General features: G+C 40.9%; 1 protein-coding gene across 1 annotated transcript in view; it reads left to right on the top strand.

Moving 5' to 3' along the window:
- tent4b (terminal nucleotidyltransferase 4B) overlaps positions 1 to 17970 on the top strand; it is a 79884-nt gene that overhangs the window by 35141 nt on the left and 26773 nt on the right. The window contains exon 3 of the mRNA XM_080729317.1: positions 12420 to 12543. Coding sequence (XP_080585443.1) covers positions 12420 to 12543 — 124 coding nt within the window. The remainder of the gene's footprint in view (positions 1 to 12419; positions 12544 to 17970) is intronic.

Below are 17970 nucleotides of genomic sequence, written 5' to 3'. Positions count from 1 at the left end.
ATGGAGATAAGAGGTTTCTGCCCAACAGCAACCATATCGTAGTCCTCAGTCCTCCAATAAATCATATCTGCAGTTGCAGGTAGCTGCTGGTGATAGCTCAGCTAACTGAAAGCTATTATCCTAATAGGCTCTTTATACAGACCGCGTGTTGATGTTTCATTCAGTATAATCAGGCTTAATGGAGAGAACACTGACAGAAGTGTAGTTTTCAAAGATGGCTTAATGAGGAGAACAATGAGAGAAGTTTAGTTTTCAAAGATGGCTTAAAAGGAAAATAAAGTCTTGATACCAGTTTTGCCAAGTCCGCTTATTAGAAGCAACTTTGGTATTGTTTTTTGGTGGTGGTTGCAGTTTTTGTGGGGGGGGGGGGGGGGGGGGCTTGTTATTTAATTGTAAGGCTTGCTTCCTAATGGCCCAGGAGTCCTTGGGGGTGTTCCAGGGGGTATTCATATCAATATGGGGGTCCTTGACAGGAAAAGGTTTGAGAAGAACTGAACTAAGATACACATCACCAAGCACTGTTCAGTGGTGAAGCCGCTCTATACACAGGAACATTGGGTCAGGCTCCCTAACAGTAGGGGCGAGATCATTTAGCGACCTACAACTGGGTTGCAACCTGGTCGGTAGGTTTCACCGACCAGGAAACCTACCGACCAGGTCGCTAAATCTACCGACTGGGTTGCTAAATCTACCGACTGGGTTGCTAAATCTACCGACTGGGTCGCTAAATCTACCAACCGGGTCGCTAAATCTCGCCCTCTCTCCTCCCTAAATGAAATAAATCTAACCAGCAGGCTGTCACTTCTCAATTTGCAGCTGCTCCTGTGTGGAGATGTGTCTGTCCATAAAACGGCACCTGTGTGTGTGTGTGTGTGTGTGTGTGTGTGTGTGTGTGTGTGTGTGTGTGTGTGTGTGTGTGTGTGTGTGTGTGTGTGTGTGTGTGTGTGTGTGTGTGTGTGTGTGTGTGTGTGTGTGTGTGTGTGTGTGTGTGTGTGTGTGTGTGCGCGCGCGCTGACAAGAGGTGAGCTTTCAGAAGATGGGAGTAATACACAAACAAACTGCTAGCCTCCAGAATTCACCAGCCAGATGGGAATTTATGATGATAATCCAATAAATTACCATAATTTACATCACACAGACAAATACCATATGGTAAACAATACATGAATAAAAATGTCCATCATGTGTCCAGGGCTGTCCCAATCATGAGGTTTTAGTTGACGACTGTAGTTCAAACAATTGCGAAAAAATACAGGCTTTGTGAACACACGGGGCAGATATGATACGCAAATTATATATAAAGAAATTACTGACATCTTTAATAATTTATAAATGTTATACTTTCAAAAATAAATAACGTAAATGGATGATCTACAAGCTCACGACAATTTTGACCTTCTAGATGTGAGCTTTTAGATCTGATATGTATAACTTTTTGAACCTTGATTGACGATTATGCATAAATAGCCTAGTTGTGAATATCTCAAACGATTGCAATGAGGCTATTGTGTAATACATGTGACCGGCTCACATGTGCTCTGTGTAGAGTATTAAATTAGGGAAAAGACAGTGTGATATTTAATAGGCATTGTTTTACTCAATTTGAATATATCCACCCCAAGTGCAGACGGATTTGGCACAGCACCAATAAACATTAATGCAATGTATTTTAGACATTACATTAGTCAACCTCAGTAGTTAGTTGCAGTCAGAGGTTATGGTGCTGTGGTTTAATTGGCTTGTTAATTAGTTGTGCTAGCTTAGCCATTGCCAAAGTCTGTAATCATCCTGTTGGTAATGATGCTTCTGTATTGATGCCATATATTGTCAGCCCATGTAAGAACATATCAGCTCACAATGCTGGACTGTCTGGAACCCTTCATACCTAACCACACCCACTGTGTTATGAAACACTTTAAAAAAATCATATTCAATATTATTTCTATAGAATAAGGCGATATTTACTTGCGAGTCACGACCCATGATGAAAATCCGTTCACACACAGTTGCTAATGTTACCAGCTTTGATTAAGTGCGTTACATTCACACACTGCCAGCGGAGGCAGCCTCTGTAAGGAACCAACCTTGGCGGCTATAGCTGAGTGGGTTTGGACACAAGAGGCCTTCTGGGAACTGGAAGGTTGCTGGTTCTCCCCTCGCTCCGCTCTAGGGTGATGTGTCAAAGTGTCCCTGAGCAAGGCTCTTAACCTTGCCCTCCCTATGCCCTCATCACGACCCTCTGAGCAGACAGAAACAGAAGTTCCCCCATGGGAGCAATAAAGGTGTACTGTTTCCTTTCTCGACCAGAGCTGTTAAAGACTTGCTCAACACTCAGACATGATCCTAGGACAGTGGTACTTAACCTCTTCAGGCTGTGACCCCCCCCCCCAAAAATAATCATTTTTGAATTGGGGACCCCCCACCCTGACAAACACTTGGAACAGTAGGATTTGAGGCATTACATTTAGTTTAAAGTGATAGTTCACCTATTTTTGACATGAAGCTGTGTGAAATACTTGCCATTAAAATAGTGGTTACAAATGTATTAATCCATCACCAGAGTCCCGTGGTCAGAGTTCTGGTCAGTTTTAGATGAATATAAAGTAGTTCCGGTGATTTGGCGGGGGCTCAAGACCCAATCATTAAAAATAGATGAATCCACAAAACTAGCGTCATTTGTATTGTTGACCTATTTCTACCAAATAGACCAACGTTCGTTCAACTTTGACCCCTCTGTCACATGGTACTATTTTTTGTGTCCAGTATCACTACGCCGCTGCAACGTATTTCCCCAAAACAAGGTGCTTTGCAGTCAGCTGATCAGAACGAAACATCGCTCTATATGGTAGAAATATGCCAACAATACAAATGACGCTAGTTTTGTGGATTCATCTATTTTCAATGATTGGGTCTCGCCAAATGGCCCCCACCCCATTGGAACTACTTAATATTCAGCTAAAACTGACCAGAACTCTGACCACGGGACTCTGGTAATCAATTAATACATGTTTAACCACTGTTTTAATAGCAAGTATTTCACACAGCTTCATGTCAAAAATAGGTGAACTATCACTTTAACTAAAATTCACATTTATTATATTGTGAAAATAGCCGATCTACGCAATACGTTGTGAGCTTGTAGATCGGCTATCTTCACAACTTGACAATTTGGCCATGTTTGTCCACTTTTTATAGGTTATTTTGTTGATTACCTTTGATGCAGTAATCGTCTTTTTTCATTAGAAATGTCTTAAAAGTCCTTAAATTGTCACTTCACTGTCATCTGCAGGGGACCCCACCCAAATCGTGTTTGGACCCCCCCTGGGGGTCCCGTCCCACAGGCTGAGAACCACTGTCCAAGGAGGAGCTGGTGATTGAACCAGGAACCTTACAGTTCTTAGTCACTGTCCCCTCAAATGTTCATGAAGTCAAACACACACTACAAAGTGCCTTGCTTAAAGCCATACTGTGTAAGTTGCCCAACTAGTGGTCATTAGCCCTATAGCAAACCGCGGTCGCGTCCGCGTCTTTCGTCCGTTTTTCGTACCTTCAGACCCCCGCGTCTGCCTCCACCTCGCTGAGATCTATCTTTTAAGGGGTCCCTTGTTCCTGTGCGTTCAGTAATTCCAGAGATACGGACTCCTTCACCCTGCCTGGTAGGCGAAATTACCTAGAGAAGGGATGGTACAAACGGGCGACAACAAATATGGCTGCCATAGCGACCCCACTTCAAGATGCGCTGTGATTGGCCGGCAGTTGTATAACCCTCGCTGTGATTGGCCGGTAGTGTGATGACGCAATTTTGGCGCGAGATCCGGTCCACGGCAAGGATCTCAGTTTACATATAGAGAAGGCTTTACAGGCTGAAATTCACGGCGCGGATCTTCTAAAACTTTTGTGATTTAATAGTTAGGAGAATTTTAAGATTTGTTTTATAAAAAAAGTTACATAGTACAACTTTAAAGATGCATTGCACTGTAGGGGAGATTGTTGTGCTACTGTACGTTTACTTGTAAGGCTAGGGTTTCACCTGCTCTGCCCAGGGATTGGATCTTCGGTGACCTTTTACGCCTAATTTATGCTTTGTCGCCATAAATAAGCATAAATTAAACATGAAGCATTAATTAGGCATTGCCCTCCTCCTGTGTTGGGTTTCAGTGACCTGAGAAAACATAGAGGTGAAACCTGGTCACCTTTACATTTTAGCCCACACACACACACACACACACACACACACACACACACACACACACACACACACACACACACACACACACACACACACACACACACCGTATGGTAAACCTAATGACAGCCACTCAATGTATGTAGCTCCTGGGTTTTCTGTAGGGATGCACAATAAATATGTGTCTACAATATTGGTATCGAACTATGGATGATGGCTATGATACTATGGTATCGAGCTATCATCAGTGTTTTCAGTGGAATCTTGTTGGAACAAACATTAAATAAAAATACTACATTTAAGTTGTTTATGTTCAGATATGAGCCAAAATGTCAGCGTTTTACAGAATGGAACTTTTTTTATCCAGTTAATGTTCATCTGTAACGGCAAACAATTTCACATCAGTTCATCCCTATTCTTCAGCTGGCTACGCTCAGGCTTGTCTCTTGCTTTGTTTTGTTTTTGTTCGAGCTTTTTATGGCAGAAATGGCAGTTTCTTTTCCCTCCACCATCTGTCTGCCAAAGAGACACGAGAGGGAGCAGCACTGCAAGCCTGCTATTGCTCTGATTATGTGTTTTACATGGTTGTTTGTGTGTGTCTCTGTTTGTTTGTGCATATACTGTATGCACGCACATGCCCGTGTGTGTGTGTGTGTGTGTGACTGTTTCATTTGCTAAGCTGCGTGCGTGCGTGCGCATGTGTGTGTATATGTATACAGACCTGTGTAGTGAAGGGTCAGTGCATGTGGACAGAATGACATGACCTGCTAATGTTGACCCTCCATCACAACATGATGTTGGCCAACATGTTGTAGGCCTGCCACAATTATTACATAAACACAGTTATTGGAGATAATCACAATTATTTTTGCATAATAATTGTCATAATTGTTTCCATGTTCAAAAACATTTTCCATGAAAAGCATTTCCATGATTATGACATTTGCAACATTTAAAAAAAAGAAACATTTGAAAGTATACAATGATTAAATGGCACTTGTAATTTTATTTATACCTTTCACTGCCCTGTGCCTTTGAAGGCTTTGTAAACAAAAAAGACTGCTAACAGAAATGCAATTTCTATTTATATGTTCCAATGTTCAAAGTCAAAATACACAATTACAATCGTTAATCCCAATTATTTGTGTGACAATGAATCGTCTGGAAACATGTCATGATCCCGACCGCCCTGGAATGAAAGTGAGCTACTCTTACTTGAGTAGTTGGGTAAATGGTAAATGGTGCATTTATATAGCGCTTTTTTTAATCCAAAGCGCTTTACATAGATTGTGCATTACATTCACCCATTCACGCACACATTCATACACCGGTGGCGGAGGAAGCCATGCAAGGCACCAACCTACTCACCGGAGGCAATTAGGGGTTCAGAGTCTTGCCCAAGGACCCTTCGACATTAACTCAGGGGGAGCCCGGATTCGAACTGGGAACCCTTCGGGATTTATACCCTTCGTGCTCTAATACCAGTTTCTCTACCCCTGAGCTATGCCGCCCTACCCCTGAGCTATGGGTGATGTCTGTGTGTCCCGAGTTCTTTTCACATGAATGTTTTTCTAACTTGTTTTCATTTTACTGACCACTGACCAGTATGTCAGCAGTTCTTTAGAGAGACACTTTGACCACTTGTGTTCCTCCAAATCACATTACAAAATCGTACGTCAACCACTTCAGCCCCATTTATACTTTAGCTATTTGAAAATGGCAGATCTACAAGCGTGTTGCGATGTGAGCTTGTAGATCTGCTATTTTCAAAATATTTGATGCTTTGAAAACTTGTGAAATGGGACATTCTGCATAATGACTACTTATAGTATATTTTGATGCCAATATTTGTGTACTTTTACAAGTACATCTTTAATACTGGACTTTTACTTGTAACAGACCATTTCTACATTGTGGCATTGATACCTTTGCTTAAGTAAAACAAATTGGAGTATTTCCACCATCACTGGTCTATTCTAGAAGTACGCCCACGTCTTAATTACTGTACCTAAAAGTCACACGTCTTGCTGACAGCTTGTGAATATAGCTCACAGACAAAAGTATACAATGTTGAGTTTGAGTGGGGGCAAGTTATTTTTCTTTTCAACCTGAGAGGCCTTGTTTGGGAAGCATGATGATTGGGCCAGTGTAGCTCCTACACCACCAGAGAGCTGATTACACAAGTATTCATAGAGCTATACGGCAGCGGATGCAGCATGCGCTCTCTTTAGTAAGCTGTTTACCTAGGGAAGGTTGACCAACCCTGAGCACAATGATGGAGGCAGCACCCTGCTTCGCATTAATGCATTTTTGTCACTATATAGGCCATTGGTTCTCAAACCTTTTCATGCCAAGGACCCCCAAATTGATTATGTATTTGATCGCGGACCCCCATCTGAAAATGTTTTGTGCCAGGGACCCCAGAAGAGATTTATGTATAACAAATTGGAAATTATTAAAAAGTTCCTTAAAATGTTTGATATTTTCAAGAATATTCAAAAATAGCAGAAACACAAGATTGCAGCGCAATTATGATTATGTCATTTCACTTGACCATTAATTGCAATTAACCATTTAATTGTGTTTTGGGCATTTAACTTTGAGACATATTTTCATTTTTTTTTTTTTTACTTTTAGTCAGACTTCATAAAACAAAAGTTGCACAGGGCAGATAATGACAAAAAAAGCTTTAAAATAAATTATTAATTTAATTACTTGACTTTCAAAATGTTTTGTGGAAATGGCCGATCTATACAAGCTGTCAATGCATCACGTCACACGTTGAGCTTGTCGATCAGCTATTTCCGCTATTTTATGGACATGTTTGAAAATGTATGAACATGTTTCAACATAAAAGATTATGGCGATTATATGCTAAATAACTGTGATAATGCTATTATGGCAATTATGTAATTGTGCAGTGGTGGAAAAAGTACTAACATTTGTAAGTAAAGGTATCTACAATACTACTATGCAGAAATACTCTGTTACAAGTAGAAGTCTGGTATTTAGAATTTACTTGAGTAAAAGTATAAAAGTATTGGCATGAAAATGTACTTAAAGTACCAAAAGTAAAAGTACTCACAAAGCAAATCTTCCATTTCATGTTTTCGAAATGTATAAAATGATTTGAAAATAGCAGATCTACGCATTGTGAGCTTGTAAATCGTCCATTTTCAAATAGCTGAAGTCTATATAGGGCTGAAGTCAGAAGTGGTTAATGTGTGTTTTGTAATAATATTTAAAATCTACAACGTAGTTGGTAACTAAAGTTTTCAAATAAAAGTAAAAGTATAATATTTGAATCCAAGGTGTAGTGGAGTAGAAGTAAAAGCACTGGAAATTGGAAATAATCAAGTAAAGTACAAATACCTCAAAACTTTAGCTAAGTACAGTACATAAGTAAATGTACTTAGTTACTTTACAAAACTAACATTGGTCTCCTACTTAAGCACATGAATGAGAGATGACTGAATTGTACAATACAACTCTGCTGTGTTTGGTCAGTAGGAGCAGCTGCCCAGTGCCAATACAGTCTGATAAGGACGTAGTGCACTAGTATGAGATGCTTTTACATATTTTATTAACTTATCTAGAGTGGAACTGGTGACAGGCAAGTCACATGAATGGGTGACGCTGGGGGTAGTCCAGCGTGACCCAGTGACAGCGTTAGACTGCAGCTGTGTGATGTAACGGGGGGGCCTGGCTGCTTGGTTTTTGTGGCACAGTGACGTGATGGACACTTCACTGGCAACGGTCCCCTGGCCGCCAATTATTACATCATCGCCCAGTCGCAATTATTTTAGATAATCGCAATTATCTTAGATAATCGCAATTATCTTTTTCTATTAGCGTCATAATCCTTTAATTGTTGAAAATCTTTACGTCTAGCTTTAGCTACTTTTACACTACTTTTTTAGTCTAAGATTAAATGTCAGTAATTTCTTTGTATATTTAAGTTCTTTGTAATACAGTATCTGCCCTGTGCAAAAAAAACACAATTAACCCTCTAAGGCCCACGGTTGTAATATTACAACGTTTGTATTTTATCCAAAAAAAGGTTTAAATCATTTTATTTTAGCTCCCCCTACCACTTAAACACCACCATTGGATTCTATTGTTTAGTATTACAATGCCATTGGCCACAATATTTGCATATAAATACCCCCCACAGGGGCTGACATTCACACCCGCCACACCCGCTGAAATTCCAGAGTTTTGACGAACAACATCTCACTTTTTCATGGAAGCTATACCTCACAAAAACATAAGTAAAATGCCTGTACTATTTTTTTGGTGATCATTAGAATGTCTAGAACATGTACATATGTTATTATTGTGAAAAATATCCCCCATATGTAAATTAGAGCATGATTTATGATTTTTGATTTATGGCTATAAAATCTTACAAAAACATTTTTTTGAAAAAAACATTACATTTTCCTCTTAATAGGACTCCTACAACACCATCTGATTTTTTTCAATTTTTTTATTTCAAGTATTTCTTAATGCGGGCCTTAGAGGGTTAAAGTGTTGATCGCAATCGCTTGTATGACAATTAATCAAGTTAAATGTCATTATGGTGACAGCCCTAGGTTTTACTCGTGGATTAAGGTGACCAGACTGCACCTGTTCCCTTCTGCATGTTCCCTCCATAGTCCCTACCATCCATCATTTTGTAATGTAGCCTGCTATTTAATGCTACTATTTTCTGTAAAAACCCATCTCATTCACCCAGCCTCACCCCTGACATTTATTAAAGCTGAGTATATCGCTGCTGTCGGCCAGACACATCATCGCCGTATTTTGTTCGTTAACTAGCCCTACTTGAGCATACTACAATGTCACACAAAAGCATCAAATGTAGCACATCCACCCGCTCGAAACACGATACGAAGTGTTGTTGGTTGAGCGTGTAGAATAACAGTTTTGGACAAAATGAGGTTTCCACCTGACAGAGATGATCTGCAACACCATGACAGTGAATGATCCATGGATCATGACACAGTGGGGGTTAATTTACCTTAAAAAAAGATAACAATTTTAAACATGAATATATTATGAGTTTTCTGCCAGACACAACAATACTACCGTACAGCTTACATACTGCAGACATAACACTTAATGATTAACATGGGTGCGTATTGAAAGCAGATGTGCTCCACACACAGTGTGCACATGTCTGTAATGGTGAAATGTATTAAATACTCTTGTGATGAGCTTGTGGATCTGCTACTTTTGATGCTTTTGTGTAACCCTGTAGTATTATCAAGTAGGAAATTAATTCACAAAAAAACCCCACAAACATTTATGAATATGGAGATAAGAGGTTTCTGCCTGACATCAACATTATGTTGAAGGTCTTCTGGGAAGAGTTTGCCTGCCCTGGCATCCATCCATCCATCTGCCCTACCTGCATGCTGAGACTGGGGGTATGGGGGCAAGTTGAAAGGGACCAAGGTGGTTGGAAAAATGCTCCTGCAGGCTTTTCCTAATGTAATTTAATTTAAAGGTGGTTGTGTCGAGGCTAGGCAAACAGCTGCTTGTATTTCTAGTCACAGACACACGGAGAGTGTTTTTTGGTTTCATTCTGAATCTAAACTGTGATCAGCATTCAAAGCATTTACATTGAAAGGTTCTACAGCATGTCTACAGTTAAGTTAAGTCACTGTGAGATCTTTGATGCTATAAGTATATTAACCCATTTAGACCTGTTACACCTATACGACACGTTTTTTATACCTTTCAAGCCAGGAACGGCTTAGTTGTTTGTTAACTAAACTTAGGTCCTGTGGAGTGTGGACCCACTGGAACAAGGACTCCTGGAGGTCTCCAGACCCCACTTTGAGAATCAATGCTGGGGCAGGGTACCCAGTAAAGCCACCCTTAGAGATGCATAAAGTGTACCAACCAGATTCAGGCAGCCCCTCCGCCCGCAGTAGGAGGCTAGGCAGCGTTTAGTGTCACGTTCCACTCCTGACATTAGACCACATAACTGCTGATAACCAAATCCATCCTATATCATTATCACCGTGAGAGTCTTACTTTCCTGTCAAAGGTCACAGCATGTGTTCAGGCCTGATCTGTACACTTACGCCGCGCGTAGGTGTGGCACGTCGAAAAGAATAGCCGATCTACAAGCTTGCCAACATGTTGCGACGCAACTCGGTGTGAGCTTGTAGATTGGGTGTTTTCTAGCGTGTGACATCCACGCACAACTGGAGTGCTAGTGTGGGGAGGGAGGTTGATAGAAAGAACAGCAGATTGTGGGAGATGACAGGATGTTAGTGGGGATTGGATTTTTAGGGCAAAGGGTATCTATAGCCCCTTTTCAACTGCAGCTTTAGCAGTAGCACCACACTACACCACACCACACCACACCACACCACACCACACCACATAAAAATACCTAAATTTTCCATTACACAAAAGTACCCTATCCGTAAGAAACAAATTTACCCTTTTAACTGTGATTATATATAAATTTGTATTACAACTATCCTAATTATAAAGCACTATAATGGATTATAACTGTGATTATAATACACTATAAAGTATTAATATATTCCTATGATAATTATTAGAATACACTATAATAGATCATAACGGTGATTATAACACAATATAATCTATTATCATGTATTACAACTATATACTGGTGTTCTAAATGAAAAGTCAGTGAGTGATCAGTCATTATGAAGTGTTTGGCCCTGTTTGGCCTAGCTCAGACCTACTCTAGATTGGATACTTTTTAGTATCACGTTTAGTACCACTTTCACACCACTCTACCCAGGTCCTTGTAGTGGAAAATCTGGCACAAGTGGGCGGTGTGGAGTGGTGTGGTGTTGGGCCATGTCAGTGGAAAAGGGGCTTAAGGTTCAGGATAGTTGTTCTCAAAGAGGGGTCCGGGGACACCCCCAGGGGTCCTTGCGGGGGGTTCCAAGGGGTCCCCAGCTAAATGGTTGATAGTTACGAACTTACAGGAGCCACATGCACCCTTATGGGTCTGCAACTCTGAGAGTGTACTTGAGTGCAACTCTGAAAGTGTACAAATACTGTACATTTGTAGAATGGTAAATGGTGCTGCAGCCTTTATCCAAGGCGCTTTGCATAGATTGTGCATTACATTCAGTCATTCACCCATTCACACACACATTCAAACACCGATGGTGGAGGAAACCATGCAAGGCACCAACCTGCACCAACGATATAATTCATTTTTGGAAATATTTCACTTTTCAAATTATATTTCCATGATACTACATATATTTTTTAGACAATTCTGTATTTGCTAAACTAGCAAAGAATAAATGGGAACCAATGACATACCTTACCTCTGTTGCACTCTAATAATGACACAACCCATCCATACTGTATGAACAGCTGAGAACGGTTTTACATCATTCTGATCTGAATAGAGGCCTTGTATAAAAGCCCTTTGGGCTTCTTGCCTCCTCCTGGCACTCGTTTCCCTTTTACATATTTTGTGTACACATTTCATACTGTTTTTTTGCTAAACGTGCTAAATAAATAAAATCAAATAAAAGAGTAACTCTGCCAGCGTACAGTTTGCCTCCAGGGCTCTTGCTGTGTGAGCCCTCAGAGCATTTTCCATTTTCAACACACCCTGGATAATGAAGGCACTTGAACTTCTATGCAAGTCTTTGCTGGTTGTGTGTGTGTGTGTGTGTGTGTGTGTGTGTGTGTGTGTGTGTGTGTGTGTGTGTGTGTGTGTGTGTGTGTGTGTGTGTGTGTGTGTGTGTGTGTGTGTGTGTGTGTGTGTGTGTGTGTGTGTGTGTGTGTGTGTGTGTGTGTGTGTGTGTGTGTGTGTGTGTGTGTGTGTGTGTGTTGCAGTATATACTCCTTATGTATGCCATCCAAGATGCTTTGAATAATAGATTAAAGCATTTATGTTCCTTCCCTCTGTGGTAGGCTGACAGTGTGAGAATCAGGTGAACTAAGAAGAATCCAAGGCGTTCAGTGGTGTTAAAACATTTTTATTAGATCATGGCTTGGCAGAGTTGTAAAAACGCAGGTGACCATTAATGCGTTTCGGTTTCGACTCAACGGCCATTGCACACCGCTTGCATTCTTCACCTGATTCTCACATCGTCCGCCTACCACAAAGGGAAGGAACGTAAAATGTTGTAACTTACTCAGTTTACACACACACTTAGGCTTTCTCCCCACACACTGCCCTCACACTGCTGTGTTTCTGTGTCATGTCGCTCAGGCTCCACGAGGAGATCAACGACTTCTACGGCTACATCTCCCCGCGGCCGGAGGAGGAGAAGATGAGGCTGGAGGTGGTGGACAGGATCAAGGGAGTCATCCATGACCTGTGGCCCAGCGCTGAGGTAAGATGCCACCATGACACCTCCTCTGTAGTAGTACAATGAACTGATGAACCACTTTATGATGATGATAATGATGATTATAATACTGAGGTAAGATACCACCATCATACCACCGCCTCTAGTACCTTACTGTAGTAGTCCAATGAACTGTATAACACTTCATCGTCATGACTCATGATACTAATTATAATTACAATACTACTAGATGCTATTTGTTTTGTGCTTTTCTAGATACTCAATGTCGCTTTAAAAAAAAAAAAAACTGTAGAGTAAAAGAAGGAAGCAAACTAAATTGTCAAATGAAAAGCTAAAAGGGGGAATTTAATTCAAGTCTGACAAGGCAAGCTGGGAGTGAGATCCATGGGGAGAGGGCTGTGACCCACCACCAGGTCGGCATCACAGGGACTGGGAGGGGGTGAAGGAGATCAGAGAGCTAGGGGGGGGGGGGGGGGGGGGGGGGCTACGATAGGTTGTGAGCTTCTAGATCGGCTATTTTTATTTTCCTTTTTGCACACTATCTTACATTACCGCCTATAATGTATGACCTGCCCAGAATAGTTTATAGAGATTATTAACAGATTGTATAACATGAATGGATTATATGTTGCCCCCGTAGACTTTGGCACCGTCCAGATTGTGTCAGTTTGGAAGGGAAACTGGCCTGAGGTCATGTGACAATAAAACAGTGTAACATATCCTCTTTGGAAACACACACACACGTCACACACACCCCACACAAACCACCACAACGCCCACCCTCACTGTAGGTGAGGGGTCTTCAACATGGGGTCCTCAGAGTTACTACAGGAGAGGCTGCCAAATCTTTGTGTGATAGGAGGAACTATTGTTGTCGTTAATGGCTGTTGCTCTTTCAAATTGATCCAGTGCAAACAGTGTTCGGTTCCTACAGGGGTCTTTAGAATCACAATCACGTTTAATCTTTGTATCATCCTCACAAGGCAAGCAATTTTGTAACATACTACTCATTTGCCTTGGCTTAGTGCACCACTTCCCGTATCCTTTGTTTTCAAATTAAAAGCCTTCAAGCATTTTATAATAGGGTTTTTATCAAATTAAAAGCCTTCTAGCATTCATGCTAGGATATGTATAAAATTCCTCGTCCGTGGGTCTACTGTCCGTTTGCTCAAATTATGCCCAAATATGGACACAAATCCATTGATTGGAGATCACATTTGTTTGCGCAAATCAACATTGTTGGGCAACAGATGATGTCAGCGCAATGCACACATTGTTAGGCCATGGTTTTGTGTGTGACATCATCAAACCATAGAGCTCGACCAGCGAGAGAAGGCGAGGGAGGAGAGCCTACTTCACCAAAGCAATAACGTAAATTGACACGTCGTGTTTTGATGCGTTGTCAGTGCGAATCAAATTTGGAGGACGGCACGAAAATCCACAAGCTTCTGGATCTACTATTTTATGCTTTTCTGTGACGCTGCAGTATGAACAAGTAGGGCATTAACCCATTTAGGCCTAGAATTATTGACTGCTTTAACTATTGAAAAATAGCAGATATACAAGCTCACAGCGCGGCACCGAGTGCCGCGCTGCGAGCTTGTAGATCTGCTATTTTTGAAAAATCGTGAAAATGTGTGCATATTTTTCAATATATATTTTTCAAAGCAAACTTTTGTAACTCAAATCTCTGCTTCTGGGGGGTCCCTGGAACAACATATTTTGAGATTGGGGTCCGCGGCCAAATAAATGTAATTTTGGGGGTCCTTGACATGAAAAAGTTTGAGAACCACTGATTTAGAGGAAGGATTTAGAAGTTGGGTCAAAGATCGGGTCAAAGATATTCAAAGACTTGCACACATTTTCACGATTTTTCAAAAATAGCAGATCTACAAGCTCGCAGCGCGGCACTCGGTGCCGCGCTGTGAGCTTGTATATCTGCTATTTTTCAATAGTTAAAGCATAAAATAATGGTTAAAGTGGTTCAAATCTAATGCGACGCGGGCGCGTTCCAGGTATTTGAGAGTTAATTTACTGAAATAACAAAAAGTTATGGAGATAAGAGGTTTCTGCCCAACAGAAACAATTTGATAATTTGAACTCATTCCCCCGTTGCCAGACTGACACAACACTCTTGGATCCAGTGTCCATGCTTGAGGAGCGAACTGAGAGCCAGCTATAAATAAGTGGGCAAGCATTGCTATTCTTACGTCTCTACTACCGACTGACCAGGGGTCTGCTGTAGCCAACTGGAGGGTGGTTCTCAAACCTTTCAGCCTGTGACCCGCCAAATAATCATATTTAAACCCCCATACCTGACAAGTGGAGTTGAGGCATTACATTTAGTTTGAGTTTGGTTCCCATTTTCCCACTTGTTTGACAATTTTTTATAATATAGTTCAATAGGGCTGTCACGATTATGACATTTTACATGACGATTAATTGTCACTCAAATAATTGTGATTTGTCGTTATGATTTGTCGTAGACAATTATATTTCTCTTTGGCTTTTGGGCTTTGAAGTTGTACATGGCAATCATGACACATAACCTAAATATACAAATAAATTACTGACATATTTGACAATTTTATACTTAAAAAAGAACATTGATAGTGGAAATAGCCGATCTACAAGCTCACAACGCGTTGTGAGCATGTAGATACTCTATTCTATTGATCATGCACACAGCTCCTGATCCAAGATTCATAGGAACCAAATGTCTGTTCTGTTTTATTTGACACTACAGTGAAATGAGTCGGGGAAGATAAAACCACAAGGTGGTAGTGAGCACCAATTAACTGTCACTCTGCTGATGTAGAGAGCACCAATCTCATCTATTAGTTAGACTACAACCATTGTTGATATTGGCCCGGACTCCATTCATCTCCTTTTAGCAAGGAGAAACATCCTTCTGGTATGAGAAGATGAGCATGCTTTCCATCTGCCATGTTAAGGCTGTATACTCTGTTGCCATTTTCTTTTTTTCTTTTTTTTTTTTGGTGATATCTTCGCCAGGATATTAACAATGATATCAATCACAATATTTATATTTATACACCCAAACAATGGATACGGTTGTGCTCAAAATTATTCAAACACCCCCCCCCCCCCCCCCCCCTCTGCAAATCTGGTTTATCGGCTAAATTCGCAAAATGACAACTGAAATAAATAAATAAATCATACAAGAACAATGTAAATAGCTCAAAAGTAACATGTGGTTACACTAATGAACACATTTGTCAGAGGGGTTGAATAATTTCGAGCACAATTGTATATCGTTGCTGTCAGGCAAAAACCTCTTATCTCCATATTTTAACACTTTGTGTTTTTTTGTAAATGAATGCCCTACTTGATCACACTACAGCCTCACACAAAAGTATCAAAAGTAGCAGACTTACAAGCCTACAAGACCAAACATGGCATTAAGTGACAAGTTTTGACGATATAGTTCTCAGACGATATATAATGAGGCGATCAGGGGCACCTTCTTCTGCTGTGTTCTGAATGACAGAAGCAGAACTATCCAACGATATGACTTATTGTAGTCTAAAACAATAATGCATTATTATCGTGATAAAAAAAAACTATCAAAATGTGTTAATAAACCACTTTATCCATTCATAAGATGTATATTTTAAAAAAAAAATCTTGTAGCTTTGCTATTTTTGAAAAATCCTTAAAGCGTTTGATTACATTTTTTAATGATTTAGCTTTTTTACACAAATCTTCTCTTCTGGCTGTCCCTGGCACAAAATATTTTCAGTTGGGGGTTCGTGGCCATATACAGTATATCAGTTTGGGAGTCCTTGAAATGAAAAGATTTGTGGAAGTACAGTAGTATGAAGTTAGTTGGTGTGAGAGAAGAGGAGGCAGAGGATAGGGTGAGATGGACGCAGATGATTCACTGTGGCGACCCCTGTAGGGAACGGCCCCGAAAGGATAAGACGAATGCCCTACTTCATCATACAAGAGTCTCTCACAAAAGTAGTGAAAGTGGCTGATTAGTGGCCCCAAGCTGTTAGCTTGTAGATCAGCTATTCTCATTATTCAAAAAAAGTTTCTAAAATAATAATAAAAATGGGTTCCACCCAACAGCAACGATATAGAACCTACATAAATACATCCATACCTCAGGCTTCTAGCACACTACGTTGTCAGCGAGACAGGCTTTTTTTTTTAACCACATGAACCCAAGGGCCCCGCACAATGCATTGTGAGATAGTAGAGCAGCTATTTTTAGCTAGATAAAGATATTTGGTGTAGTGGAGAAAACGGCTAAAGTGAGCTTTTCTCATTTTTCTAGTCTATATGGCAAGTGTGTCCGAGGGGGCAAATCATTGTAATTTGCTAGGGAAAGAACAGGAAGTCTTGCTATTGCAAAAACACATTTATTATACCGGTAATATATAATGTATATATAAACCTCTTCACACATTTTTAAACGTAACTGCCAATAACTGCAAGTGAGGTGCGTGTGTGTGTGTCTGTGTGTCTGTGTGTCTGTGTGTCTGTGTGCGACTGCGTGCATATTGAACACGCTCTTTTTAAATAGTGTTTTTTGTTTTCGCTTGTCACTCTTCAACGCGTTGTATGTTTTCAATCAGGGCGGTCATTGTGTGGTGTGCTGCCCCGCGAGGAATATGCAAGAAGACAAGATTTATCGTCTCCTTTTTATGAGCAGTCAAACGGAGGTTAATGACATCTTGCTCACACCTAAGCTGCTAGTATGCGGTTGTTGAGAGAAGCTGTGCCAGGTTGTAGGGGTGTTCCCGGCTAGGCCTGCTGTCATAGGGCCGTCCGCTCTGCGAGATGTGAAGCTTGGCAGCGGGCCCTGGCACCGCTGTGAGCTCGGCACACGCCACGCCCACACAGGTGACTGCTTAGAATTCTGGTATGCAGAGAGGAGAGAGAGAGAGAGAAGAGAGAGAGAGAGAGAGAGAGAGAGAGGGGAAGACTGTCCTCTACAGTTGTCTTTAGTGAAGCAAGAGAAATACGTGGGTTTTTCATTTTGTATATAGTCACTTTACGGTCCAAAACTATTACTTTTCCCTCTATCTCAGCACCACACACAAGCATACACACACACACACACACACACACACACACACACACACACACACACACACACACACACACACACACACACACACACACACAATTCTATTACTATATTTGTGAGGACATCATCATTTTCGGACAGGGACTTTATAAATGCAATTTTTTACTTGTCGTAGGCTTGTAGCTGGAGCATTGTCCCTGCACCAGGCCAGGTAGGGTCTGCTCCAGGACCCCATACGTTGTTGAGCGGCATCCCTCAGGGCTCTATACTGTTGTCTTCTTGTTTTCACTCTACATTGAATATCTATTTCTCTTTTGGGTCTCGAGCTAAAAAGTTTTGGAACAGCCATTGATGCCTGTTAGCAAAGGCTTCTAAAGCATCCTCTACTGTCT

The sequence above is a fragment of the Nannobrachium achirus genome (genome assembly GCF_963921795.1).
Source record: "Nannobrachium achirus genome assembly, chromosome: 7".
In the NCBI taxonomy this organism is placed as follows: Eukaryota; Metazoa; Chordata; class Actinopteri; order Myctophiformes; family Myctophidae; genus Nannobrachium; species Nannobrachium achirus.
This window is presented reverse-complemented; position numbering and strand designations above follow the sequence as displayed.